This window comes from Trifolium pratense, linkage group LG4 (genome assembly GCF_020283565.1).
Source record: "Trifolium pratense cultivar HEN17-A07 linkage group LG4, ARS_RC_1.1, whole genome shotgun sequence".
In the NCBI taxonomy this organism is placed as follows: domain Eukaryota; kingdom Viridiplantae; phylum Streptophyta; class Magnoliopsida; order Fabales; family Fabaceae; genus Trifolium; species Trifolium pratense.
The window spans coordinates 60,173,203-60,197,526 of NC_060062.1; the positions used below are offsets into that span (position 1 = coordinate 60,173,203).

At 35.2% G+C, this 24,324-nt stretch overlaps 2 protein-coding genes and 1 pseudogene across 2 annotated transcripts; 1 reads left to right on the plus strand and 2 right to left on the minus strand.

Moving 5' to 3' along the window:
- Positions 1–1,258: 1,258 nt before the first annotated feature.
- On the plus strand, positions 1,259–4,267 carry LOC123924373 (cinnamoyl-CoA reductase 1-like). The gene is made up of 5 exons (XM_045977238.1): positions 1,259–1,600; positions 1,932–2,086; positions 2,180–2,365; positions 2,525–2,877; positions 3,922–4,267. The coding sequence occupies exons 1-5, from the start codon at positions 1,456–1,458 to the stop codon at positions 4,091–4,093; spliced, it is 1,011 nt and encodes a 336-aa protein (XP_045833194.1). The 5' UTR covers positions 1,259–1,455; the 3' UTR covers positions 4,094–4,267.
- A 2,840-nt stretch (positions 4,268–7,107) lies between these two features.
- LOC123924366 (CBL-interacting serine/threonine-protein kinase 25-like) lies at positions 7,108–9,594 on the minus strand. Its single transcript, XM_045977228.1, has one exon. It carries the CDS (start codon positions 8,618–8,620, stop codon positions 7,247–7,249), a length of 1,374 nt encoding a protein of 457 aa, XP_045833184.1. The 5' UTR covers positions 8,621–9,594; the 3' UTR covers positions 7,108–7,246.
- Positions 9,595–16,205: 6,611 nt separating this feature from the next.
- LOC123919488 lies at positions 16,206–17,769 on the minus strand (annotated as a pseudogene).
- Positions 17,770–24,324: the final 6,555 nt, after the last annotated feature.

The window sequence follows — 24,324 nt, forward strand, 5'->3', positions numbered from 1 at the left end:
GCAATATTGGCTAAAAACCATGATAATTAACTATATGACTACTAAAGTTGTTTTATTTTATTAAGCAAAGATACTAAATTTTTTAAAGCAAAGATATAGACATATAGTGTATATATGCATAGAGAATTAGAATTGGTTTTTTGAAACATATAGAAGCACAGTTATTTATCCAACTATATAAACTTCAAAGAGGGTTAAAATAAACAAACAACGACAGACCACCAACAAAGCAAACAATATTGCCAATATCTTTCTTTTTTTTCTCCCAAGATTGGTGGCTATATCACACTATAAATATGAAAAGGTAAAGAATTTATGGTTCGAATTTTAATTTCTCCAATAATATTTTTCTATAGCTATCAATTAAACTACATTTATGAAATAATATTGCCAATATACTTATCAATTATCAACTTATTTTAACTTTCAATAAAATAAGTTTATAAAACAATATATCAATTATCAACTATCAATAAAATACGGGAGGAGATCCTTTCTCATCACATTACCCTCCAGTGATATCCTATCCATCCATTATAATTTTATCTTCCGGTTAAAATTTCACTGGAAACAACCCGGACCCATAAAATTCGAGGTAAGTTATTTTAACATTAAAATATTGATAATATATTTGATGATATATTATATCTTTATCTTTCTCCTACTTTTTAGTTTTTACACTTTACACATATTTCAAAAATATACAAAAAAAAACACTTGAAAATAATTTGACAACAAAATTTTAATGTTCCAATATCATTTCTCTAAATTTAAATTTAATATTACTATCAATTTCTTTTAGTTTCTTAGTTTCATAAGGGAGTCCGATATATAGCTAATAAAAACAGAGGTTAGTAATTTCTTTTGCAAAAGTCGTTATACACATGTAATTAAAATACGTAATAAAAATAAAATATGGAACACAACATGTACATATTTTTTTACAGTACAAGTTGTTGTACAATTAAGAATAGGACGATGTTCAAATAGGATGATGTTCAAATGTACGTCAACCAAATTTTGTAAGACCCGCGTTTAAAATTATTTCTTATAATATGTGCACATGTCTACAAAAAAAAAAAAAAATGTGTTCCAAAATGTTTCCTAAAACAATTATATTTAAGCAATAAAGGGAAGCTTCTGCACTATGTGTTTTTTGCTACAAAGTGGAAAAGTTATTACTTCTTCAATATGAAATGTTCAAAAAAGGAGTAAAAAATAACTATAAAAATAACACTTGGTAGAGATTAGGTGAATGTGTTAATTTCTCAAATCTATAAAAGGAATCCATTGCCCATATTGTTCATTGTGTCATTTCCAACAACAAGCATCTATCTCCCATACTTTAGAGCAATTATTCTTTGTTATCTTCATTGCTCTTTCTTTCTAGTCTTAATTTCTCATCCATAACTTTTTTTTTCTTACTTAAGTTTATTTCTTCTTATACACAAAAATATGCCTGTCTATGATAACACTTCATTAGTCTCCGGTGCCGACCAAACTGTGTGTGTCACCGGTGCCGGTGGGTTCATAGCTTCTTGGCTTGTTAAACTTCTTTTGGAGAAAGGTTACACCGTTAGAGGAACCCTCCGAAACCCAGGTATGCATGTTAATATTGACATTTTTTTTCTTTTATATTTCATTTATTTATAAGATAATTTGGTAATTAAGGTTTTACATCGAAGTCATATAGTATCTAAGAACACGATTCTCAATATTACATAGAATCGTGGTCATAAATTATTTTATGATAATGATTGCAAAAACTATATATATTATGTCGGGATATGGTCGCGAACTATTTCTTGCATGTTACATTAAATAAAGCAACAAATCAATTTAATCATTTCATGTTTTTGTTTAGATGAAATTTATGTCATTTCTAACATGTGTATGCATGCATATGTGAATTTTTGTTATATTATCATCAGAGGATCCAAAGAATGGTCACTTGAAAGAGTTGGAAGGAGCAAAAGAGAGATTAACTTTGCATAAGGTTGATCTTCTTGATCTTAAATCTATCCAATCTGTTATTCATGGCTGCCATGGTGTATTCCACACAGCCTCCCCTGTTACTGACAACCCTGTGAGTAATTTAATTTTTCTGTTTTATATTTCTAAATTTCATACAAAAATGTAACATAAATAGTTACTAATGTGAATGATTTGTGGAATTCAGGAAGAAATGTTGGAGCCAGCAATAAATGGAACTAAGAATGTGATTATAGCGTCCGCAGAAGCTAAAGTGAGACGTGTGGTGTTCACTTCATCAATTGGAACCGTCTATATGAACCCAAATACAAGTAGAGATGTTGTGGTTGATGAGTCGTACTGGAGTGATTTAGAACATTGCAAGAACACAAAGGTTTGATTAATTAACTATATATACTCAATATATTATCACGCTATAATGTCACTCAAACCGGAACCCTGAATTAATATTTTTATTAATTAAAGTCTTTGAAAAATATTAATATTAATTAATTAGTTGATGAATAATTTTAATTTTTAATTTTTTTTGCAGAATTGGTATTGTTATGGGAAGACAGTGGCAGAACAATCAGCATGGGATATAGCAAAAGAAAACCAAGTGGATTTGGTTGTAGTGAACCCGGTTTTGGTTCTTGGGCCATTACTACAATCAACAGTTAATGCAAGTACAATTCACATCCTCAAATATCTTACTGGTTCAGCCAAGACTTATGTGAATGCAACACAATCTTATGTTAGTGTTAAGGATGTTGCATTAGCACATGTTCTTGTTTATGAGACTAATTCTGCTTCTGGTAGATACATATGTTCTGATGCTTCCTTGCACCGTGGTGAAGTTGTTGAAATTTTGGCCAAGTATTTTCCTGAGTATCCACTTCCTACCAAGTAAGTAACTTTGCGCCCCCGCCGATTATTTTCCTTAGTATCCACTTCCTACGTGTTCATGTTAATTTGCTAATAAAATTATATGAGATTGTAGAAATTAATAATTGTGACGATAGAGAGAAGATGAAATGTTAATTAAGATGATACAATTTTTTTTATATTTATATTTTTTAAAATAGTAGAAATAATATCTCTTAAGTTAATCCGTCCTTAAACCAGATATCGAATAACAACAAGAAAAGAAAAAAAATCCCTATTTATTGGAATTAAAATAGACAAGTGAAGTGTTTTCAATGTGAAAACCCCAATAGATGTGGAAAGGTGGGTCTATAGGTATACCAACTTTGACTTCTTAATGTAATATTCCAAACTTCCACTTTAGTACTATTGATCGAGAATCAATTTTGTCAAAGAAAAGAATTGAGAATAAATTCAAGATGTGAATCCAAGCCTCTCAAATCAAGTCAATGATTTTACATGTAAAAGCGAGTGGAGCTTACAACAAGTTGTATAAATCATTACCAACCCTTGTTTTGTCACACACACTTTTTTACCTACATTTTAAGTTAATTAATATAATAACGTGCCTAATCAACCAATTAATCAAAATCTTATTATACTACTATGTATAAAAAATTGATTGAAGAATGGGTAAAGTAAAGTGGCCTGCTTTGAAAACTTGTTTAGTAAAACATATATCATATATTAGAAACCTACTAGCCATAAATTATCATAAAATAATTGGTTGGTGCCTTAATTAAGTGCACGTGTTTCTTTCAGTAAAATAATTTGGATTTTAGAATTGACCATCAAATCAGATTAAACTAGTGATGAAAGAAAAAAAATTGTTTAAATTGTTTTGCAACCGTCTTAGAATTAATGTGATTGATTTTGTTTAATTAATATTTATTTTTATTGAGTAACTTTTTATATATTTTTTAAAAAGAGTGAGACAATTGTCTTAGTAATTAACTTTAATTACCGGGATATAATTTTTCACACATTAAAACTAAACATATTTTTTTTTCTTTCTTTAATTTGCAGGTGTTCAGATGAAAAGAATCCAAGGGTGAAACCATTCATATTCTCAAATCAAAAGCTGAAAAACTTAGGATTGGAATTGACTCCTGTGAAGCAATGTCTATATGAGACAGTTAGAAGTCTACAAGAGAAAGGACACCTTCCTATTCCCCAAATGAAAGAAGACTTTGTTTAATTAGTAGAACAAAAGGCAATAATGTTTCTTCTAGGGAATTTTTTTAATTAAGCTTTTTGTTCCTTTTATATCATATTTTCAGTTTGAGTTTCATCATAGTATTCTTAGGTGCCTAAATTTGTAATATTAATAAAATCAAAGCCGCAAAATTAATAATAGATTTTTTTGTTTTTATATATAACTAAGATTAGTACTAGATTGTGAATTGTAATTTTTTTTCTTCATAATGCATGTATACCGATAATATATTTTACAGTACATTTTATATGTATATTAAAAATAATTATACATGAGTAACAAAAATATATATAATTTTTTTCAGAAAATCTACGGTCTTTGGTGATATATATAAGGCCAAAAATGTCAAATGCAAATAGTATAAAAGGATTGTCATAACAGTTTTATCATATTTAGTCCTTTGTTTTGGGGGTTGTTTGTCACAAAGTAAAATTCTCAACTAAAACTACGAGTAAATGAATGGCTAAGATTATTACAACATTTATGCGTAAAACTAAGTTTTTGTATTCTTAAGAATTTTACTACGAGTATCAATATATCAAAAGCATAAACTTAAGAATACGAAATTGTTTTAGTAAAACTAAGTTTCAAGTTCTAGAATCTAAAACAAATTTCACCTTTTAGAAAATAGATGTGTAAATTCTTAAAATTTAATGTATATGAAGTGCTTGCATCTTAAGTAGCAACCAGCAATCGCATCCTAAAAGGTGGAGGCGTAAAATACTGAAATTCCATATATAGGGGTGACAACTACTTTGGATGCGAACACAATTCATATGTTAAGTAGCGAACGTTATTTTTTCTAGATTTCTCTTTTTACGACATTTGCTACTTAGATATCTGAATGGATAAAATAAAAATGCAAAGGGCGCGTGAGAAATAATGGGAGATGCGAAAAGAAATTCTCTCCAAAATTGTTAGCAGATTCTTCTCTAAATTTCCATCACTTATATTTTGGGCTTGGCCCAATTTGTCTCACAATGAAATAATATATATCCCACACTCTTCCAAAAAAAAAGTGATTAATGTGATTTAGAAATAAAATATGTCAATTATTTTGAAGCAAATGTTATTTACAAACATAATAATTTTTTTAAATAAAATATTTGACTCAAATGGTTAATGAGTTCCTTATATAACAAATTGTTTAGGAAAATTCGAGTTTGATTCTTGATGAAAATAATTATTAGTCAAACTTTTTAACCTTACGATCGAACTATGAATTATTGAAACTCATTTTCCCATAAAACTAGAAGAAGGCTAATGAAAAAGAAATTTATTTTACCAAAAATAGAACAATTATTGTATGATTTTGTTGAAGCTAGGAGTATGTGGCAATTTCTTCTTGTTCCATAAAATCCACCTTGCATTTTATGATATTATTATTATTATTAAGTTTTCATTTTCAACGCTGTCAGCATCTTGGACTTGGAATACAAAAGAAAACATCTATTTCCTTTATTAATTTACATAAATATAAATTATATCGATATTGTTTACAAATTATATCAACCGTAAGGGAAGGCAACTCCTCATTGACTTTATATGAAGGTCGGTTTGAATCAATGACAATGTCTCCATTCCATTAGGAGCAAAAAGCACTTATATGGAAGATACTAGATACCAATAAAATTTTGAGCGTACTTGATGTGAAGGAAATTAAATCTAGATTAGATTCTCTTCAATTTTTCTTTCATGTTAGTTATATTATTGTAATTATATGTACGACGACACACATTAGATAATTTTGGACATATTCATTTAAATTTTTTGACTAAATCAGAATTTTAGAACTTCAAATCCAAAAATACATCATATCTCTATTAAAAAATCTTAATTTTAACAATCTCTCAACTCTGTATTTCAAGAATATTCCAAGTAGATAAATAGTGCACGGTGGTTCCACTTATTATAGTTTGTGAAAATTAAAAAATCATTTCACACTGCCGTACACTACAAAAAACGCACCATTTTGCAAGGATTTTAAAGCCATTTTTTACGGAAATTTTAACCTCTGCAAAATATTTTCAGAATTGCCGCTTATACAATTGTACTTGTTATTTTTCCTTTATATATATAATGAGCACTTGACAAGAAATTATACAAGGTGTATCATTCTTTACACATCTTCTATTTTCTTTGATGCTTATATTCACCTTAAAAAAACCTCTAAAACAATTATTTTGTGCTTAAATTAACAATTATTTTGTGAGAGTAATAAGTGAATCCATGTCTTCCAAGGCCATTAACCCCTACAAATGTTGTATAGACGAAAGTACTTCTTAAATGACACATAAATTGAACTGTCCACCTCACATATAAAACACTTTGACTTGATAAAAATAACGTAAATATGTAATTATATTATAGAATTAAGTATATGACCTTAATCAAAATATTCAAATCTATAAATTCAATTGCAGCTTAACTGTCTAAGTATAGTTTTCTTTTTTGTCTCAACGTGATGTTGGATTTGTACACAATGACACGATCATTTATTAATTAACACAGTTAACTTGTTCGTTAGATTATGATATTTTGAGTCCATCCATGTCCACTTTTTCACGCACTTTCAACTAATAGTATCCCTATTTCACCCGTTTTCCTAAATCATATACTATTTGCCAAAATAATATACACCAAAAAAGTACCAATAAAAATCTCAACCAAAACACCATTTTTGGTTACAGAAAGTATCAAATCAATTATTGGAAAAATATAACTTCACTCAATCCAAATCTTCCAATTCTCTTTGTAATCCTATTGGTACGTACTAGTCTTCTTTATCCTCAGAAAAAATATCAAGGGACCCTTTTGTTGGCCATTATCTTAAGAATCAATAATTTATTTCATTGCATTTTTATCCCCAATTATAGTATAAATATTATTTTGGAAGACTCTTCAAAAAAAAAAATTGGAAGTTGGAACCAGCATAAGATTTTATATGAAGACAATAGTTTGATGGTTGTTTTATACATTGCTGATTACTCATGATATATGATAACTCATATTTTATAAGTTCGATAAATCAAATTTAAAAAAAGTTTCCTAAAAATTTGAAATATTCGATCAAGATCAGCCTTTGTCGAATTACCGATTACATAAATGGTATTTAAACTATAGTACTAATTACTACTATTGAGAGTTGTTATCGTTATGATTGTCACCTTGCCAACTCCAAACAATATCTTTGAGTGAAGGTCTTAATTGTTCATCACACAACTTAACATACTCCAATGTGTCTCCACCACACTTAGAAAACTCAACCACCGCCACGTCCGGTGCCACCCCAAACACCTCCATCATCACCACCACCTTCCCCTTTCTCCCATCTTTTGTCCCCTCAAATCTCACAACGAACTCCTTCTTCCCTGTCATCCTAAAGTTCAACTTCTTCGCCATCACCTCAAGTTTCTCCAAGACCGTTGAAGCCGAAAATTTTGATATAAACATTGATGGCAACTTTTTCCTCGTCTCAAACAAATTCCTAAGATCAAAACCATGTGACAACGACGAAATTATCTCAAATGCATTATAAAAAGGACGAGATGGCTTCGCCATTATCAATTCAGGAACATCAACATTATCTTCACCAACCTCATTGAAATCAATATTGATGTCTTTGTCGTTATCTTCAATACTCGAACCATTCATAGAAAACGCAATGGGTCTAACAAACCCAATTCGAAACCAAGGATCATTCATAATATCAACAATTGAATACCTTTTTTTAGGATCCGCGACAAGAAGATTCGAAATTAATATTTTAGCTTGCGGAGAAATCCATTCAGGAAATTCATATTCACCTTTAAAAGCCTTTTTATAAATCCTCATAACATTCTCACCTTGAAAAGGAAGATATCCACAAACCAAGGCATAGAGGATAACACCACAAGACCATAGATCAGCCTTAGAACCATCATACCCTTTCTTCTTCAAAACCTCGGGTGCCACATAAGCAGGGGTCCCACATGGAGTTAAAAGCATCCCATCCTCTCGATGTTGCTCTGGCAATGCTGAGAGTCCAAAATCGGAGACCTTTAGGTCTTCTTTTTCGTCTAAGAGGAGATTCTCTGGTTTCAAATCACGGTGTGTCACACCGCGACTATGACAAAAATCAACAGCGCTGATGAGCTGTTGAAAGTATTTTCTAGCAACATCTTCTTTCAATTTTCCTTTTGCAACTTTGGCAAAAAGTTCACCTCCTTTTACATATTCCATTACTAGAAATATTTTTCCCTTTGTTGCCATAACTTCTTTGAGGTCAACGATATGAGGATGGCGAACGAGACGCATAACCGAAACTTCACGCTTGATTTGCTTCACTAACCTCTCTTTTTTTAGCTTCTCTTTCTTTATCACCTTGGTGGCTACACTCTCGTTTGTTGAAAGGCTTCTACAATGGTAAACCTTTGCAAAGTTTCCTTGACCCAAGACTTTTCCCATTTCGTATTTGTCGAAAATTATGTGTTTGGGGTTTTGGAAACTTTGTTTGTTTTGTTGATCCATAGAAAAAGGAAAGGGAATTAGCGAGAATTTTTTTTTTTGATGTATCACCCTCTAAGATTCTAGAAAAAATAGATTCAGATAATTCAGAGTTCGATATTAGGACGAGAAAGATATTAAATTATATGTATGTAATTTTATTGTGCTGGGAAAGATAGGAAATATTATTGTGGACTTTAAGGAATATGGTGTCGGATGGACACACAACATTCGTAAGAAAGGAATTAGAAGGGCTGAAAATTTTCATGGTTGCTTATATGATATGATGATAATAAATACTAATGATGTGTGATTATTTTGAAGAAATTTTTTTGATGATAAATGAAATTGATAAGGGGATGAGAGAATTGGTATGTTTGTGATATGAATTAGTAGTAATTATGAAAAAGATTAGGTGATGGAGAGACTATAATTATAAAAGGAATGAGCGAGGAAGGAGTGTGTTTCATGTTGAAAGTGAAGCAAAGAGATTGAATGATTGTGTTTGGTCTAGAAAGATGTGGAAAAGATGGTTTTATATTATAATTAAAGTGGTATCCTAATAATAAGAGGTGTGTGAATAGGCATAGAGGGATGAGAATGGTTGATGCGTTCTGATTCTGACTAGTAGGAAAGAATATTGAGGAGTGGAATAAAATATAAAAGATTAGAGAAACCCAAAAATTGAGAAATTTGGATCAATAAATAAGGATGAGGGCGACGTGGGAATAGGATTTCTTGCGGTAAAACTTTCACACAGTTTCACGTGATTTTGGATCTTAGCCGTCCGATCATAAATGAATGGTTCAGATTACAAATAATTGATTTTAATAATATATAATCTGGACTGTCGGATTTTAATCTAACGACCGAAATTCAAAACTGCGTGAAACTGAGTGCAAAATGAACTGTAGCAAATCCAGATCCGACGACGTGGAAACAAGTGGATATAGCGTGGGCAAAAGCACATTGTGGGATTATGGTTCTACTAGTTTCTGCCGTTCAAGTTTGTATCTCTATCCTCCAAAGATATTTAAATTTTTCTTTTAACCTTTTGATTCCAAGGAAAGACATTTTTGATAATGTAAAGTTTGACCGAGAGATAAATAAAATATCTATATTTATATTATATATAAAGAGAATATTTGGTGTGGATTTTTCATAATATCAACAATACTCTTAATTTTTTTTAGTAGCAACAATAATCTTTTATTAACAAACTCACCATAACATAAGACACTTTTTTTTTTAGCAACAAAAAATTTTATTAACAAACTCACCATGACATAAGGCCTATATTTTTTTTGGACATAAGTTAGGCATAGGCAGACGCGTGTTAGTGATCAATAATTATTAAATGATAAGTAATTCTTTAACCCAATAATATTTACTTAACCACATGGAAACTCGCACTTGGGAAAAATTATTGGATTTTAAATGTAAGTGGTTAAGTCTCACATCATTATGAACTTAATGTTTTAAGGTTTTGAGTTGAGATGTAGTATCTCTCTCTTGTGGTCATGGAGCTTTGACCAGTTGTTTCTCCTATACGCTCGCCTGGACTCTCCAACAAGTGGTATGTAGTTGTGGTTCCCGCTTGGTGAAATAATGGATCTTGATATTTGATCAACTATAGTATGTTGGAACTCACATTGGTGGAGATTGTTAGATTTCAAGTGTAAGTTGTTAAGTCTCACATCGACTATAATTGAGAAGAATGTTGGTTACATAAGAGAGGTGACTCATAAACTTAATTCCTTAAAATTTTAGATTAAGATGTGACGTCTCCCTCTCTTACAATCTTGAAATATTAACCCCATTATTTTTTTGAGGCTTCATATCTCTCCAACAAAAAGAGATGTCCTAAATTTGTGAGTATAATGTGTTTGTGTTGATGATAGACCAAATTATCCTTTTTGTTAATGGTGATTTGAATATAGGGCAAGTTGTTTTGATTTAAAGTTTTTTTTCTTCTTTATTTTAGAGATCAAATTGAACTTCATAGATTTTATCATGATGAAAATAGATCTTCATCTTTAAAAAGTGATTTCAAATTTTATACTACTACTAATTATTTTTATAAGAGACAAGAAACTTTTTTGATTTATTGAAGAATTTGATTAATAAACTAAATTTATCAATTATTCAATAAATCTAGAAAATAACTTGTATCTATAATCCCTTAACTTATTGATAATCTTCCTTAATAAATTGAAATGAATGGAGTTAGAAGGGTGTGAGAAACGAGTTGACGTGTATTTGAGTAGATTACACCTAAGATAAGTATATAAAAACTAAAAACAATTCGGTATTAGTCATATAATATTGACATGGTTTATAATGCACATTATAATGTAGGTAGATAGATGAGCCATGCATGTCTGCGGCAAATATCTTACAAAACCAACTCACAGATTTCATTTGACATCCACATATTCGTAATCACTTATGGGTATTTATATTACTCCATGTGATGGTAATTGTAGCAATATATGTCGAGATATATCAATTTTTTATATAAATGTTAGTAGTAGTTATTATCAATAAGGTTTATATACATTGAAATTAATACTTCAATTCAAAAGAAAAAATGTAATGATGGTACTAGTAGCTTGAATTTTCCTTGCTAAATTGAATTCTCAAGCTATATTCAACAAATGCTGCCGTTATTTTATCTCAACTTAACCATGTTTTTGTTGTTTTTCAATAGTAGTATATAGGACCACAAAAGTTTGTTTCTCCCTCATTTTCAAAATAAAAAATATGACTACACTAGATTAAAAATTAAATTTAAAAACTGTTTGGATGAAATGACACATCTATGTCAAAACTTAAAATTCTTTATTGAAATTATATCTAACTCGTAATTAACCTTCACAATGGGACATAAGATATGTCAAATTGATTGATATGGGTTTATTTATTTGCACCTAAAATCACACTAATTGATGGATATGGGTCTATTAAAAAGCTTAATTCATTGTTGTATATTGTATTGTTTTATCTGATACTTATATTTTACGCGTTAAATAGATCCTAAATTGTTAACCGAAAATGGTCAACAGCCAAAAATTAGGATAAATTAAATCCTAGATAGCCTAGTATATGCACCAAAATATATAAGTCAAATATTCTATCATAAGTGTGCAATATTTTCACCTTTTGGAATGCTTTAAAGAAAAAACATTCAATCATATGATTATTAATTAAATAAAAATAAAATACATCAATTCAACCATAGTTGACACAATAGCACCCATGACAACAGAGCCCATTAAGTCATGGATTTACCTTTCTTAAATTTCTATTAGTAGGGTTAAATGCACCTTTCAAATAGTATTTTTGGAGGTTCAAAACTTAAGAAAAAAAAAACTCTCAAATAGTAAAAAGATTGATTAAACTAAAGCACTTAAATATTCCGCAACTATTAGATATGTGACTTAATACAATTATCTATCTATATAATAAACAAATAACTTTCAATAAGTGACTACCTCATTTTGTTAAATGGGTTTATTTTAAGGCTTTAAGCTATAATTAGGTTGGAAGTAGGTTAAAGAATATGATGTAAAATAATAATTTATGATTAGATTATTTGAGATGGGATGTGTCTAACAAAAGTAATAAGAGAGTGAAGGTTTCGTTGAAGATGATATATAAGAAAATCATATAAGTGAGTTGTGGAAAATATTGTTGCAATTAAAATCATATATTAATTAAAGAGTAAATGTTGAATATATAAATTAATAATTAATAATATAGTCAAAAACAAAAAAATTAATGTTGGATAAAATACAAAACTTATTTTAAAACAAATTAACACTTATTTTGGCTAATTACCTGCATATTTGTCCTTATTATGGTTTATCCTCGCAAAACCCTTTGAATTTGGAAGAGAGAATCATATATCATAATGGCAAAAGAGAAATAATACAGCTTTTTTCAGATACAGACTACAGTTGTCGGCAAAAGAGTATCTCATTGATTGATCTGTAATTCTGGGGAGAAGTTATTATACATAAGTGTAATCCTTATGCATGGTACATAAGTCAATAACATCCAATAGATTGAGCATCCACATGTAATAATCCTAGCCAATCTCAACTCACACACTCACACCTAATCTCACACCCCCCAAATTTCTCACGTACCCCCCAAATTACTCGTGCACCCCCAAATTTCTCGTGCACCCCCCCCCCCCCCCAAATTTCTCATGCACCCCCCAATTTCTCGCGCACCCCCAAATTTCTAGCGCACCCCCCAAAATTTTTCACGCACCCCAGATGACTTGTGCGCCCAATTTTTTTTTAACCCCCCATATTTCAAGCCTAAATCATTTTGCTGTGGGAATGGTTTCAAAAATATACACTCCAAAACCATTAAAATAAAAATGTAATGATCTGTAATTCTGGTGAGAAGTTATTATACATAAGTGTAATCCTTATGCATGGTACATAAGTCAATAACATCCAATAGATTGAGCATCCACATGTAATAATCCTAGCCAATCTCAACTCACACACTCACACCTAATCTCACACCCCCCAAATTTCTCACGTACCCCCCAAATTACTCGTGCACCCCCAAATTTCTCGTGCACCCCCCAAATTTCTCATGCACCCCCCAATTTCTCGCGCACCCCCAAATTTCTAGCGCACCCCCCAAAATTTTTCACGCACCCCCAGATGACTTGTGCGCCCAATTTTTTTTTAACCCCCCATATTTCAAGCCTAAATCATTTTGCTGTGGGAATGGTTTCAAAAATATACACTCCAAAACCATTAAAATAAAAATGTAATGATCTGTAATTCTGGTGAGAAGTTATTATACATAAGTGTAATCCTTATGCATGGTACATAAGTCAATAACATCCAATAGATTGAGCATCCACATGTAATAATCCTAGCCAATCTCAACTCACACACTCACACCTAATCTCACACCCCCCAAATTTCTCACGTACCCCCCAAATTACTCGCGCACCCCCCAAATTTCTCGTGCACCCCCCCCCCCACAATTTCTCATGCACCCCCCAATTTCTCGCGCACCCCCAAATTTCTAGCGCACCCCCCAAAATTTTTCACGCACCCCCAGATGACTTGTGCGCCCAATTTTTTTTTAACCCCCCATATTTCAAGCCTAAATCATTTTGCTGTGGGAATGGTTTCAAAAATATACACTCCAAAACCATTAAAATATAAATGTTAGTAGTAGTTATTATCAATAAGGTTTATATACATTGAAATTAATACTTCAATTCAAAAGAAAAAATGTAATGATGGTACTAGTAGCTTGAATTTTCCTTGCTAAATTGAATTCTCAAGCTATATTCAACAAATGCTGCCGTTATTTTATCTCAACTTAACCATGTTTTTGTTGTTTTTCAATAGTAGTATATAGGACCACAAAAGTTTGTTTCTCCCTCATTTTCAAAATAAAAAATATGACTACACTAGATTAAAAATTAAATTTAAAAACTGTTTGGATGAAATGACACATCTATGTGAAAACTTAAAATTCTTTATTGAAATTATATCTAACTCGTAATTAACCTTCACAATGGGACATAAGATATGTCAAATTGATTGATATGGGTTTATTTATTTGCACCTAAAATCACACTAATTAATGGATATGGGTCTATTAAAAAGCTTAATTCATTGTTGTATATTGTATTGTTTTATCTGATACTTATATTTTACGCGTTAAATAGATCCTAAATTGTTAACCGAAAATGGTCCACAGCCAAAAATTAGGATAAATTAAATCCTAGATAGCCTAGTATATGCACCAAAATATATAAGTCAAATATTCTATCATAAGTGTGCAATATTTTCACCTTTTGGAATGGTTTAAAGAAAAAACATTCAATCATATGATTATTAATTAAATAAAAATAAAATACATCAATTCAACCATAGTTGACACAATAGCACCCATGCCAACAGAGCCCATTAAGTCATGGATTTACCTTTCTTAAATTTCTATTAGTAGGGTTAAATGCACCTTTCAAATAGTATTGAGGAGGTTCAAAACTTAAGGAAAAAAAACTCTCAAATAGTAAAAAGATTGATTAAACTAAAGCACTTAAATATTCCGCAACTATTAGATATGTGACTTAATACAATTATCTATCTATATAATAAACAAATAACTTTCAATAAGTGACTACCTCATTTTGTTAAATGGGTTTATTTTAAGGCTTTAAGCTATAATTAGGTTGAAAGTAGGTTAAAGAATATGATGTAAAATAATAATTTATGATTAGATTATTTGAGATGGGATGTGTCTAACAAAAGTAATAAGAGAGTGAAGGTTTCGTTGAAGATGATATATAAGAAAATCATATAAGTGAGTTGTGGAAAACATTGTTGCTATTAAAATGAAATAGTTGCTTGAGGGAAAAGTAAGGTAAAATAAGTGGGTGTTGGAACTAATGAGAGTTGACCCTATATGCACTAAAAAAAAATTGTCTGTCGTGTCACAAATCAAGTTGACCAAATAAAAAGATACTAGAAATTAATCAAGTTTTATTTTTCACCTTTTATTTTTAAGAAAAATTGTTATGGTAATATGGACTTTATGATGAACTGATGCTTAAAAATCGTAAACATTTTTATAACTAACATTGTCATCTAGACGTTCAAAATCCTCTATATCTTTACGGTTGAAATAGTGACTTGGACGGTGTTGATTCAAAAAAACAAAGGAAAATAGATAATTGAGTTTTGAACACTAATATACCAGCCTCCATTGAGTCACCATGTAATTGTAAGGATGAGTAAATATCACAAACTTCTACTTACAGAGAGTGATGCTAATGCTGTTAGAATTTTGAACCTAAGCATATGAACCTATACTAGCAACTAGCAAGCATTAACTAAGAAACATTGATGTGAGAAAATGCATTGATCACCACAGCAAAAAATTATATGTGAATACCTTTGGTATACATTTGAAAATCAAATAAAAACTTTGTAGTATAACTCTGATATGTGATGTCAAACAAACCCATCAAATAAAAAATTATTCATCAATAAAAAACTAGGTCCCAATATTGATATTGAAATTGTAGACTTTCAATTGCTTAAATCTAGTTCTTATATTTCTTTCTCAATCACAATAATTAGGTCCCAATATTGATATTTTGTAACAGAATGTGTTGAACATAGTAGGAGTAAGTAACAAATGATATCAACTTTCCATCAAAAATTAAAATGACATCAACGACGTTCTTGCTCCATCTTGTAGTGCCCCACCATTCCGGTTTCAACGCTTCCAAGAGTTAGACCTATATCTTAGGGCTTAGATGGTTTAAACACGAGGCACGGACATGCATATGGCGATTTTGGTATGTGGATTTGAGCCTTGAGGGACTGTTATCCATGAGGGAAAATATGTAAGAGAGCCTTGAACAAGAGAGGCTGAGGCAGTTGAAAACTATAAGGGAATTGAATGAATAAATGGAGACGGCGTGACAAACTACAATTCGTGATTCAGGTTAAGGAAGACAGTGAAGATGGTGCCCTAGGTCCTGCTAATCCACAATACCTACCAGAATCACATACTTAAAAGGCGATAACAATACATACAGTAAGATTTTGGGCAATGGCAGAAAAGGCGATAACAATAACAATGAAACAAAAATAGGACCCTGTGTGATTCCACAGTCATTATCTGTGATTATAATAAGATGCAATGGGAATAACAAGATTCTACGAACCACTACAAAAAACATAGGAAACAAACAAAATTCTGATCGAGTTCAAGAAACAATGACTTCACCAATATTAACCTAAATTATTAGAACACCAAGTTATTGTGTGATCTGTCTCTGTTAGAACACCACAATATTATTCGTTTTGGGGTTAATGTTCTCAATGGTGAATTGGTCATTTGATATCCTCCTCGTTCTCTTTTGGTTGTAAGAACGGAATGGAAGGAAGTAATGAAACCCGCAATGGCTACTCAATAACCTCCCCTTTGACTTTATCAATAATAAAGCCTTTTACCTTTTTATTTGTTTGCCAAATCTTGTTTAGTTGGATCCATGATCAGTTTTGTCTGAATCTTCGTGGAAGAAGAAGACGCGGTTCACCAGCAACTGCATCTGTGGATCCCACCAAATCATTAAACCTGGCAGCTGCTCGCTCTTTGATCATTGATACACCGGCCACTAGATCGACGAATAACCTCTCCAAATTCTTCTTTCTGATCTGTGATTCACCGGCCACCTGATCCAGGAATCCCACCTTATTCTCAAACCTAGTGGCTCAGTTGATTGGCACTCTTGTAACTTTGTAAGCTCTTCTTGCATACAATTTCTAGGGGTCCCAGGTCCTGCATCCACCATGAACATTTCTTTCCCTAAACGTAAAACTTTAGATTGCAAGGCCTTTCCATTACATAAGAATAAACTTGAATTACTTCTTGGAAATAATCGACTCAAATAGATGCTCATCGTAAGCTTTCTTTTTCCTCCTCTTCCTGTTTTATTCATCTAAAGCATCCAGCAGCGCCACAGAATGGACCTATTCAATGTAATAATAACTATCGATTAAAAAAGTTGTAATATGTTGTGAAAATGAAAATGATGAAAAATCATTTTCAATCTGCAACAGCCACGATGTGCATCGCATCAACAGCAATTTAAAACCATACACTTCATCAAATTGGTAAATAATCAGCTGAAAAATGAATCACCATATAGCTAAAGATGCAAACTTTTAAAACATATATTGATGAAGGAAAATTCACAATTGACAACTTATTAAGGTAAATGGATTTCAGATCAAAAATCATATAGCTAAAGAAATACATAAACCCTAAATATTTGTTCATAGAAGTTGCAAATATAATTTCTATTTGCCCCAGATTTCTAGTGCTGAATTTAGACTGGTACAAAATGTCCAAGAGAATGGAAATCTACGATCAAAAAGTTGCTCAATCACCCGATAAATTACAGGTATCCTTTCTGCTCATTAAATCAGTTGCCAATGAAAAGAAAAGGATACATGTAATTTATCAAAATTTACTGTGATTGTTCAATTTTTGAACGTAGATTTTCACTCTCTTGAACGTAACGTAGATTGACAATGAAAAGAAAACTGCAGCATGATATGCAGAAAGCGCAGAGTTTAGAAGAAGTGAGCTTTTAGACAGAAGTGGCGGCGGCAGCATGTAACAAATGTTTGTATCTTCAATTTAGGGTTTCTATACATAATTTGGGCTTTACTGGATGACCTCAATGGCCCAGTTTTTAATTTGGGCTTTACTGTATTGACCTCAATGGCCCAGCATATTTTTTATACCAAAAATATCCAATTTTGCCCTTGATAAAAACTTCGGTTCGTAGAAACCCAAGTTTTTTCTAGTTCAAATTCGGTTAACAAGAACCGAATTTTAAAAAAGAGCACCCCGGGTTGTATCAGAACTGGTTGCATTTTAAAAATAATAATAAGACAAAGGGTTGTATCCGAATCTAAAGACCAATACTCAAAGTTCTTCTTGACACACGTAAAACTTGAAATTGAAGAAATATTAATTCATGACTTATACATTAAAGGATCAAATCATTACTATATCATTGCATTAATTTTTTATTAGCATATGATATTATCATACTACAGCATATCAACGAAAACTGACTGTGGCACACATTGAAAAAGGGAGCAAAAATAGACAGACATTTGCAATGATCGCTTATGGTTTCAAATTTGCAGTCTGCATCTGCAATTGTGGCCGCAACCACATCGCACCGCAATTACGGTGTGATCTTTAATCACATGTATGGTTGCAACGCAGTCGCATTGGACAATTTTGAGCATGTTCGTTTAAATTTTCTCACCAAAAACTAAAATTTCAGAACCCCAAATCCCAAAATACCCTCAGATAATCAAATTTAATAAAAAAAAATCTTTTGAAACTTTAGTGTCGGGGAGCTTTCCTCCCTTTTGAAACTTTAGATTAGACGACTAGTGACGGGGAGCCTATCTCCCCGTTTCAAACTTTGGATAGTTTATTAAGAGCCGGGGAGCCTATCTCCCCGTTTGAAACTTTAGATAGTTTGTTTAAGTGACGGGGAGCCTATCTCCCCGTTTGAAACTTTGGATAGTTTATTAAGAGCCGGGGAGCCTATCTCCCCGTTTGAAACTTTAGATAGTTTGACTTCGTGACGGGGAGCCTATCTCCCCCCTTTTTAACTTAGAAAATTTTGCATGAAATTTGCTATTTAAACTTCATGCCGGGGAGCTTACCTCCCCGTTTTTAACTTAGAAATTTTTACATGAAATTTGTTGTTTAAACTTCATGCCGGGGAGCTTACCTCCCCGTTTTTAACTTAGAAATTTTTACATGAAATTTGTTGTCAAAATTTCATGCCGGGGAGCTTACCTCCCCGTCTTTATCTTAGAGAAAATTTCACGAAATTTGTTGTTTAAATTTCATGTCGGGGAGCTTATCTCCCCGTCTTTATTTGCCTTATCCTCCTCGGAAACGATTTTGATTGCCATTTGAAAAGGGCTTTGGTCGGGGACAGCGTCCTCGTCCTATCCTGCGCCCTTTCACTTGAATTGCGGTGAAAGGGTGGATTTGATCATCGAATTCACTTTGTTCTTGCTGCATTTCAGGTTGTAAAATGTCAGAGTCCGAGGAGGTTGTGGAAAGCCAGGGTGCGGAGAAGTATACATTGGTCGACTGCATAACCGATCCTGCGCTGGATTGGGTTGCTCCAGAACCCCGGGGAATAGCCTCGGCGCTTAGTTTCCAGGATCCAAGATTATATATGACCGTCGAGCAGCAGAGAGCAGACGGGCTTCAAAATTGGTCGACCCGTATACCCGGGGAGGGTGAACGGGTGTGCTCGTCATTTGACGGGCATGATTTCGCTATGTACGAATTTGTATTTAAGGAGATGGGGCTCAGGTTGCCGTTCAGCCCCTTTGCGGCCAGCGTGCTTAAAGCCTTGCAGGTGGCTCCGTCGCAGCTGCATCCAAACTCGTGGTCTTTTATTATGGGGTTCGAGCACCTCTGTACGTATAAAGGCGTTCTTCCCACTCTTCCCCTTTTCTTTAGAATCTTCAAAATTCAACGTAAGCCGACGAGGGAGGTTGGGCGAGCACCTCGTCAGAATTGGGTTTCATTAAAGCATCACGAGGATGTTAAATTATTCAAAATGTTTGTGGATTCCGTTAAGGATTTCAAGGAGAGGTACTTTGTTGTCCGTCCAGAGTCTCCATCTGCCCGGGAGAGTTTACTGGAGCTGGAGGAAGATAGGGACGAGCAAGGTGTTGCTCGCAAGGATGCCAACGGGCAAGTTATATTTCGGGCAGTCCCTAAGTTCCCGTTAAGCTGGTCGTACACCCATTTCCTGAAGGAGCCCAAGGAATATACAACCGGGGACGCAGACTTGTCTCCCGAGGACATGGCTGCCTTCGAAAGTCTGAAAACCTTTGTGGCCGGTTTTACTCCCGGGGTCTGGACGACTCGTAAGGGAGTTACCATAAGAGATGAACGCGGGGAGCCTAAGGCCTCTCCTCGTTTTATTAATACTAGGACCCTCCTTAAGTGCAAAAATGCCGGGGAGGTTAAACTGTGCTTGGGTATTGCTTTCTTTCCTTTTAACTTAGAAAAATTTTCTGTTATTTTGGTATGTATTCCTCGTCCTTTACTAATGTGCTCGTTATTTATTTTCAGACGAAATGGAATCTATTGCCGAGCGCATGCTGAAGGCCAAGCAGGATGAGAAGGCGAGCAGGTCTGGCCGAGGGAAGAAGAAGGTTGTTGCCAGAGCTTCCCAGGAAGTGAGACCAGGGACCCCCTCCGTGCAGGTTATTGGGACCTCGGCGGACACCCCCTCCTCAGCTCCCCGGCCTCCTCCAGCAAAGAGGATAAGAGAAGAAGATTCCCCGGTTGATGAGGCGGGCATGGGTGCATGTAGCAAATTTCCAGTTCCTCGGTGCTTTACCGTGGACAAATTTTTTGAGAAGTATCCTCCGGAGGTCTTTGAATCTGAAAGGGCTGCTATTCTCAACCAAGAGCCTGAGGTCCGTAAGCAGCAGCATGCTCGTGACATGGCTGCCCTGGTGCGGATGATTTCGAGCTCCCTTGTCCTTGGTGACGAGCGAGAATCCTTAGTCGGGCAGCTGAACATTGCCCAGGCCAGGCACGAGCGGGCGAAAGGTCGGATCAACCAGCTCAAAATTGCTGTGGATGACCTCAAGGAGAAGCAACAACACTGGGGTGACCAGCTGGATGAGCACCGTTAAAGGGGAGAGGAGTTGGAAGCTGCTCGGGTTGAGATTGCAAGGCTCACTGCTGCTATGGCGCCGGGCGAGAACGAGCACAAGGCTGCCGAGGGGTTGATCAGCCGAGCAGACTTGGTCAGGGTGATAGCTCAGCTGTCTCATGACCTTGTAGAGGGCACTGAGTATGCCTTTGGGAATGCCGTGCAGCAAATCCAGTGCCTTAATCCTGACGTGGAATTGGTGACCCGGGGAATGCATGTGAACGGGCAGGTCAAGGATGGGCAGATTGTTATCCCAGCAGGTCTGGCCGACTCTGATGAGGAAGAGGATGATGTTGATGTGGCGTTCGAGGAGGGTCAAGAAGACGAGCAAGCCGACGGGCATGAGCAGGAGGATAGGTGCGAGGAGTAGATGTCCCCGGCCTTTGTAGTTTATTTTGTCTTTTTGAATTTTGGGGCCTTTGAGCCATGGTTTGTAATATTGGAACAAGTGGGCTTTTGTCCCCGTACGATTTTTATGACAATTCCGGGCAGGTGCCCGTTTTATTTATCTATGCTTCTTTATAACTGCTCGTCTATATCTGCTCGCATGTATGTTTACATTTTCTGCTCGCGTGTATGTTTCCTCCTTTTTTAACTTAGAAAATTTTACAAACTTTCGTTGTTTATAATTTCAACCGGGGAGCTTCCCCGTCTTTTTAACTTAGCAAATTTTGGAGAAATTTCGTTGTTTGAAATTCCAACCGGGGAGCCTCCCCGTCTAATAACTTAGAACATTTTTGACGGAATTTCATTGTTTAAAATTCCAACCGGGGAGGTCCGGTCCCTACCTTTAACTTAGCCAAATTTTATGCTAATTTCTTGCTCAAAATCTGAGCCGGGGAGCTTGTCCCCATTTTTAACTTAACGAAATTTGTTGTTTAAACTTCGTGCCGGGGAGCTTATTTCCCCGTTATTGAGGTGCTCGTCTGGGCATGCTGGTATGCCCATTCGAGCAAGTTGGTGTGCTAAGTTTTGCCTGTTTTGTATACTTATCATATTTTTGCATGTATGAATGCTGCGCTCGTTGTTATTTTGCCGGGGGGTTTCCCCTGCTTGATACTGAGCATGTTTTATTGAGGGTAGTCTCCTCTGTTTTGACTTAAACAGTTTGGGGAACTGTATAAGCACTTAGAGTTGTTTCTAAGTTACGCGAATACAAGCACGCTAGTGTACCCTTCTTCGCAACCTGAACCTCCCATCGCGAGCTGGGTGCTAGGTCGTGGCACGGGGACGATGGGCTCGTTTCGAGAGTTATCCTCGTCTAGTAGGAGTTCCATTTCCCTTATGGTGAATTAGTTCCCCTACTATGGTTTTAGATGAGCACGTGTGCCATGGTGCCCTCCGTTGTTTAAGGTGCTCGATTCGTTGTGTTCTGAAGTGCGAGCAGCCTTTTAGTGTGGCAATAACTTAGCTGTAATATTGTTTCAATTTCTGGGCATTCCAAGGTCGAGGAAGTTTCTTTCCTCGAAGGTCCTCGAGATAGTATGCACCATTTTCTGTTTTGTCAATGACGCGGTATGGTCCTTCCAAATTGGGTGCAAGTTTGCCATCCTGGGAGTCTGCATTGCGTCTTAGAACGAGGCTGCCCACCTCGAATTCTCTTTTGATGACTTTGGTGTCATGACGGGCAGCTATTTTCTGCTTCAGGGTGGCCTCCTTTAAGGAAGCTCCTGTTCGAATTTCTTCGACGAGGTCAAGCTCCTCTCGAAGTGCTTCATCGTTTTGCTCCTCGTCAAGAGGCTGCTCAGTCCGACGAGATGGTTCCCCAATCTCTACGGGGATAACTGCCTCCGTTCCATATACCATTCGGAAGGGGGTTTCTCCAGTTGTGGAGTGTGGGGTTGTTCGATAGGCCCAGAGTACATTGTCAAGCTCTTCGACCCATTTCTTTTTGTTTTGGTCAAGTCTTCTTCGTAACCCTCTTAGGATCACTCTGTTGGCTGCTTCAGCTTGCCCGTTGGTTTGGGGGTGCTCGACCGATGTGAAGTGCTGCTTGGTGCCCAGGGCAACAAGGAATGCTTGAAAATCTTTGTCTGTAAACTGTGTTCCGTTGTCTGTGACTACCACCTGTGGTATTCCGAATCTAGCTAGCACATTTCTTTTGAAGAAGCGCAGGACCCTGAGTGATGTGATGTCGGAGAGGGGTTCGGCTTCCACCCACTTCGTGAAGTAGTCCACTGCTACTATTAGGTAGCGATTTTGATAAAGTCCTTTGGTAAAAGGACCAAGTAAGTCCATGCCCCACCAGGCGAAGGGCCAGGGGGAAGACAAAGATTTTAGTTCTCGAGGGGGAGCTAAGTGCATATCCCCATGCCTTTGGCATTTGTCACATTTTTTTACGTGGTCTTTGGCGTCCTGTTGCATAGTAGGCCAATAGTACCCTGCTCGTAGAGCTTTCCTGGCAAGTGACCTTCCTCCCAGGTGTTGGGCGTTAATGCCCTCATGGACTTCGCGCAGGATGTAATCTGCTGTGTCCTCGTCCACACATTTTAGGAGAGGAATGGAAAATCCTCTCCTGTATAATTTTCCATCAAGGATGACATAGGAGCAGGCTCTTCGTCTGACTATAGCTGCTTGTTTCTGGTCGTCAGGGAGAGTTCCGTGCTCGAGGAAGTTGTATACTGGAGTCATCCAGTAGTCTTTGTCGCCAATGACGTTTATGTCCACAACCTTGCTTGGTTTTTCTATGCTTGGTCGAGGGAGTATTTCTTGGATGACAGATTTGTTTCCGCCTTTCCTTTTTGTGCTTGCCAGCTTGGACAGGATATCTGCCCTTTTGTTATGCTCGCGGGGAACGTGTAATATTTCAACAGAGTTGAACTTGGTGATTTTTTCCTTTAATAGCACTAGGTATTCAGAGAGGTTATCATTTTTGGTCTGATACTCTCCTAGCACCTGTGAGGCGACCAGTTGCGAATCTGTGTATATTTTTATCTCCTTGGCTTGCAAGTCCTCGGCCAAACGTAGTCCAGCGAGGAATGCTTCATACTCCGCTTGGTTGTTTGAAGTTGGGAAGGATAGTGCTAGGGAGACCTCGATTAGTAAGCCATTCTCATTTTCAAGAATGATGCCTGCACCTGCTCCTGTAGCGCTTGATGCTCCGTCTACAAAGATTGTCCATTTATCTGCTCCGTCCACTGTAGGGGAGGAGCTCGTCATCTCTGCGACGAAGTCTGCTAGGACTTGGGCTTTTAGAGCTTTTCTGCTTTCGTAACGAATGTCGAATTCTGAGAGTTCGAGGGACCATTTGAGCATCCTGCCCGCCATATCTGGTCGGCCAAGCAAAGACTTGATTGGTTGGTCTGTTCGGACCACAATTGTATGGGCCAAGAAATAATGTCTTAGTCTCCTTGCAGCATAAACTAGTGCAAGGGCTATTTTTTCAATTTGTTGGTATCTTAGTTCAGGACCCTGCAAGGCTTTACTCGTAAAGTATACTGGT

Coding starts and splice junctions, on each gene's coding strand:
- LOC123924373 (XM_045977238.1), top strand. CDS start 1,456: ATGCCTGTCTATGATAACACTTCATTAGTCTCCGGTGCCGACCAAACT. Junction 2,366..2,524: donor AACATTGCAAGAACACAAAG/GTTTGATTAATT, acceptor TTTTTTTTGCAG/AATTGGTATTGTTATGGGAA. Junction 2,878..3,921: donor GAGTATCCACTTCCTACCAA/GTAAGTAACTTT, acceptor TTTAATTTGCAG/GTGTTCAGATGAAAAGAATC.
- LOC123924366 (XM_045977228.1), bottom strand. CDS start 8,620: ATGGATCAACAAAACAAACAAAGTTTCCAAAACCCCAAACACATAATT.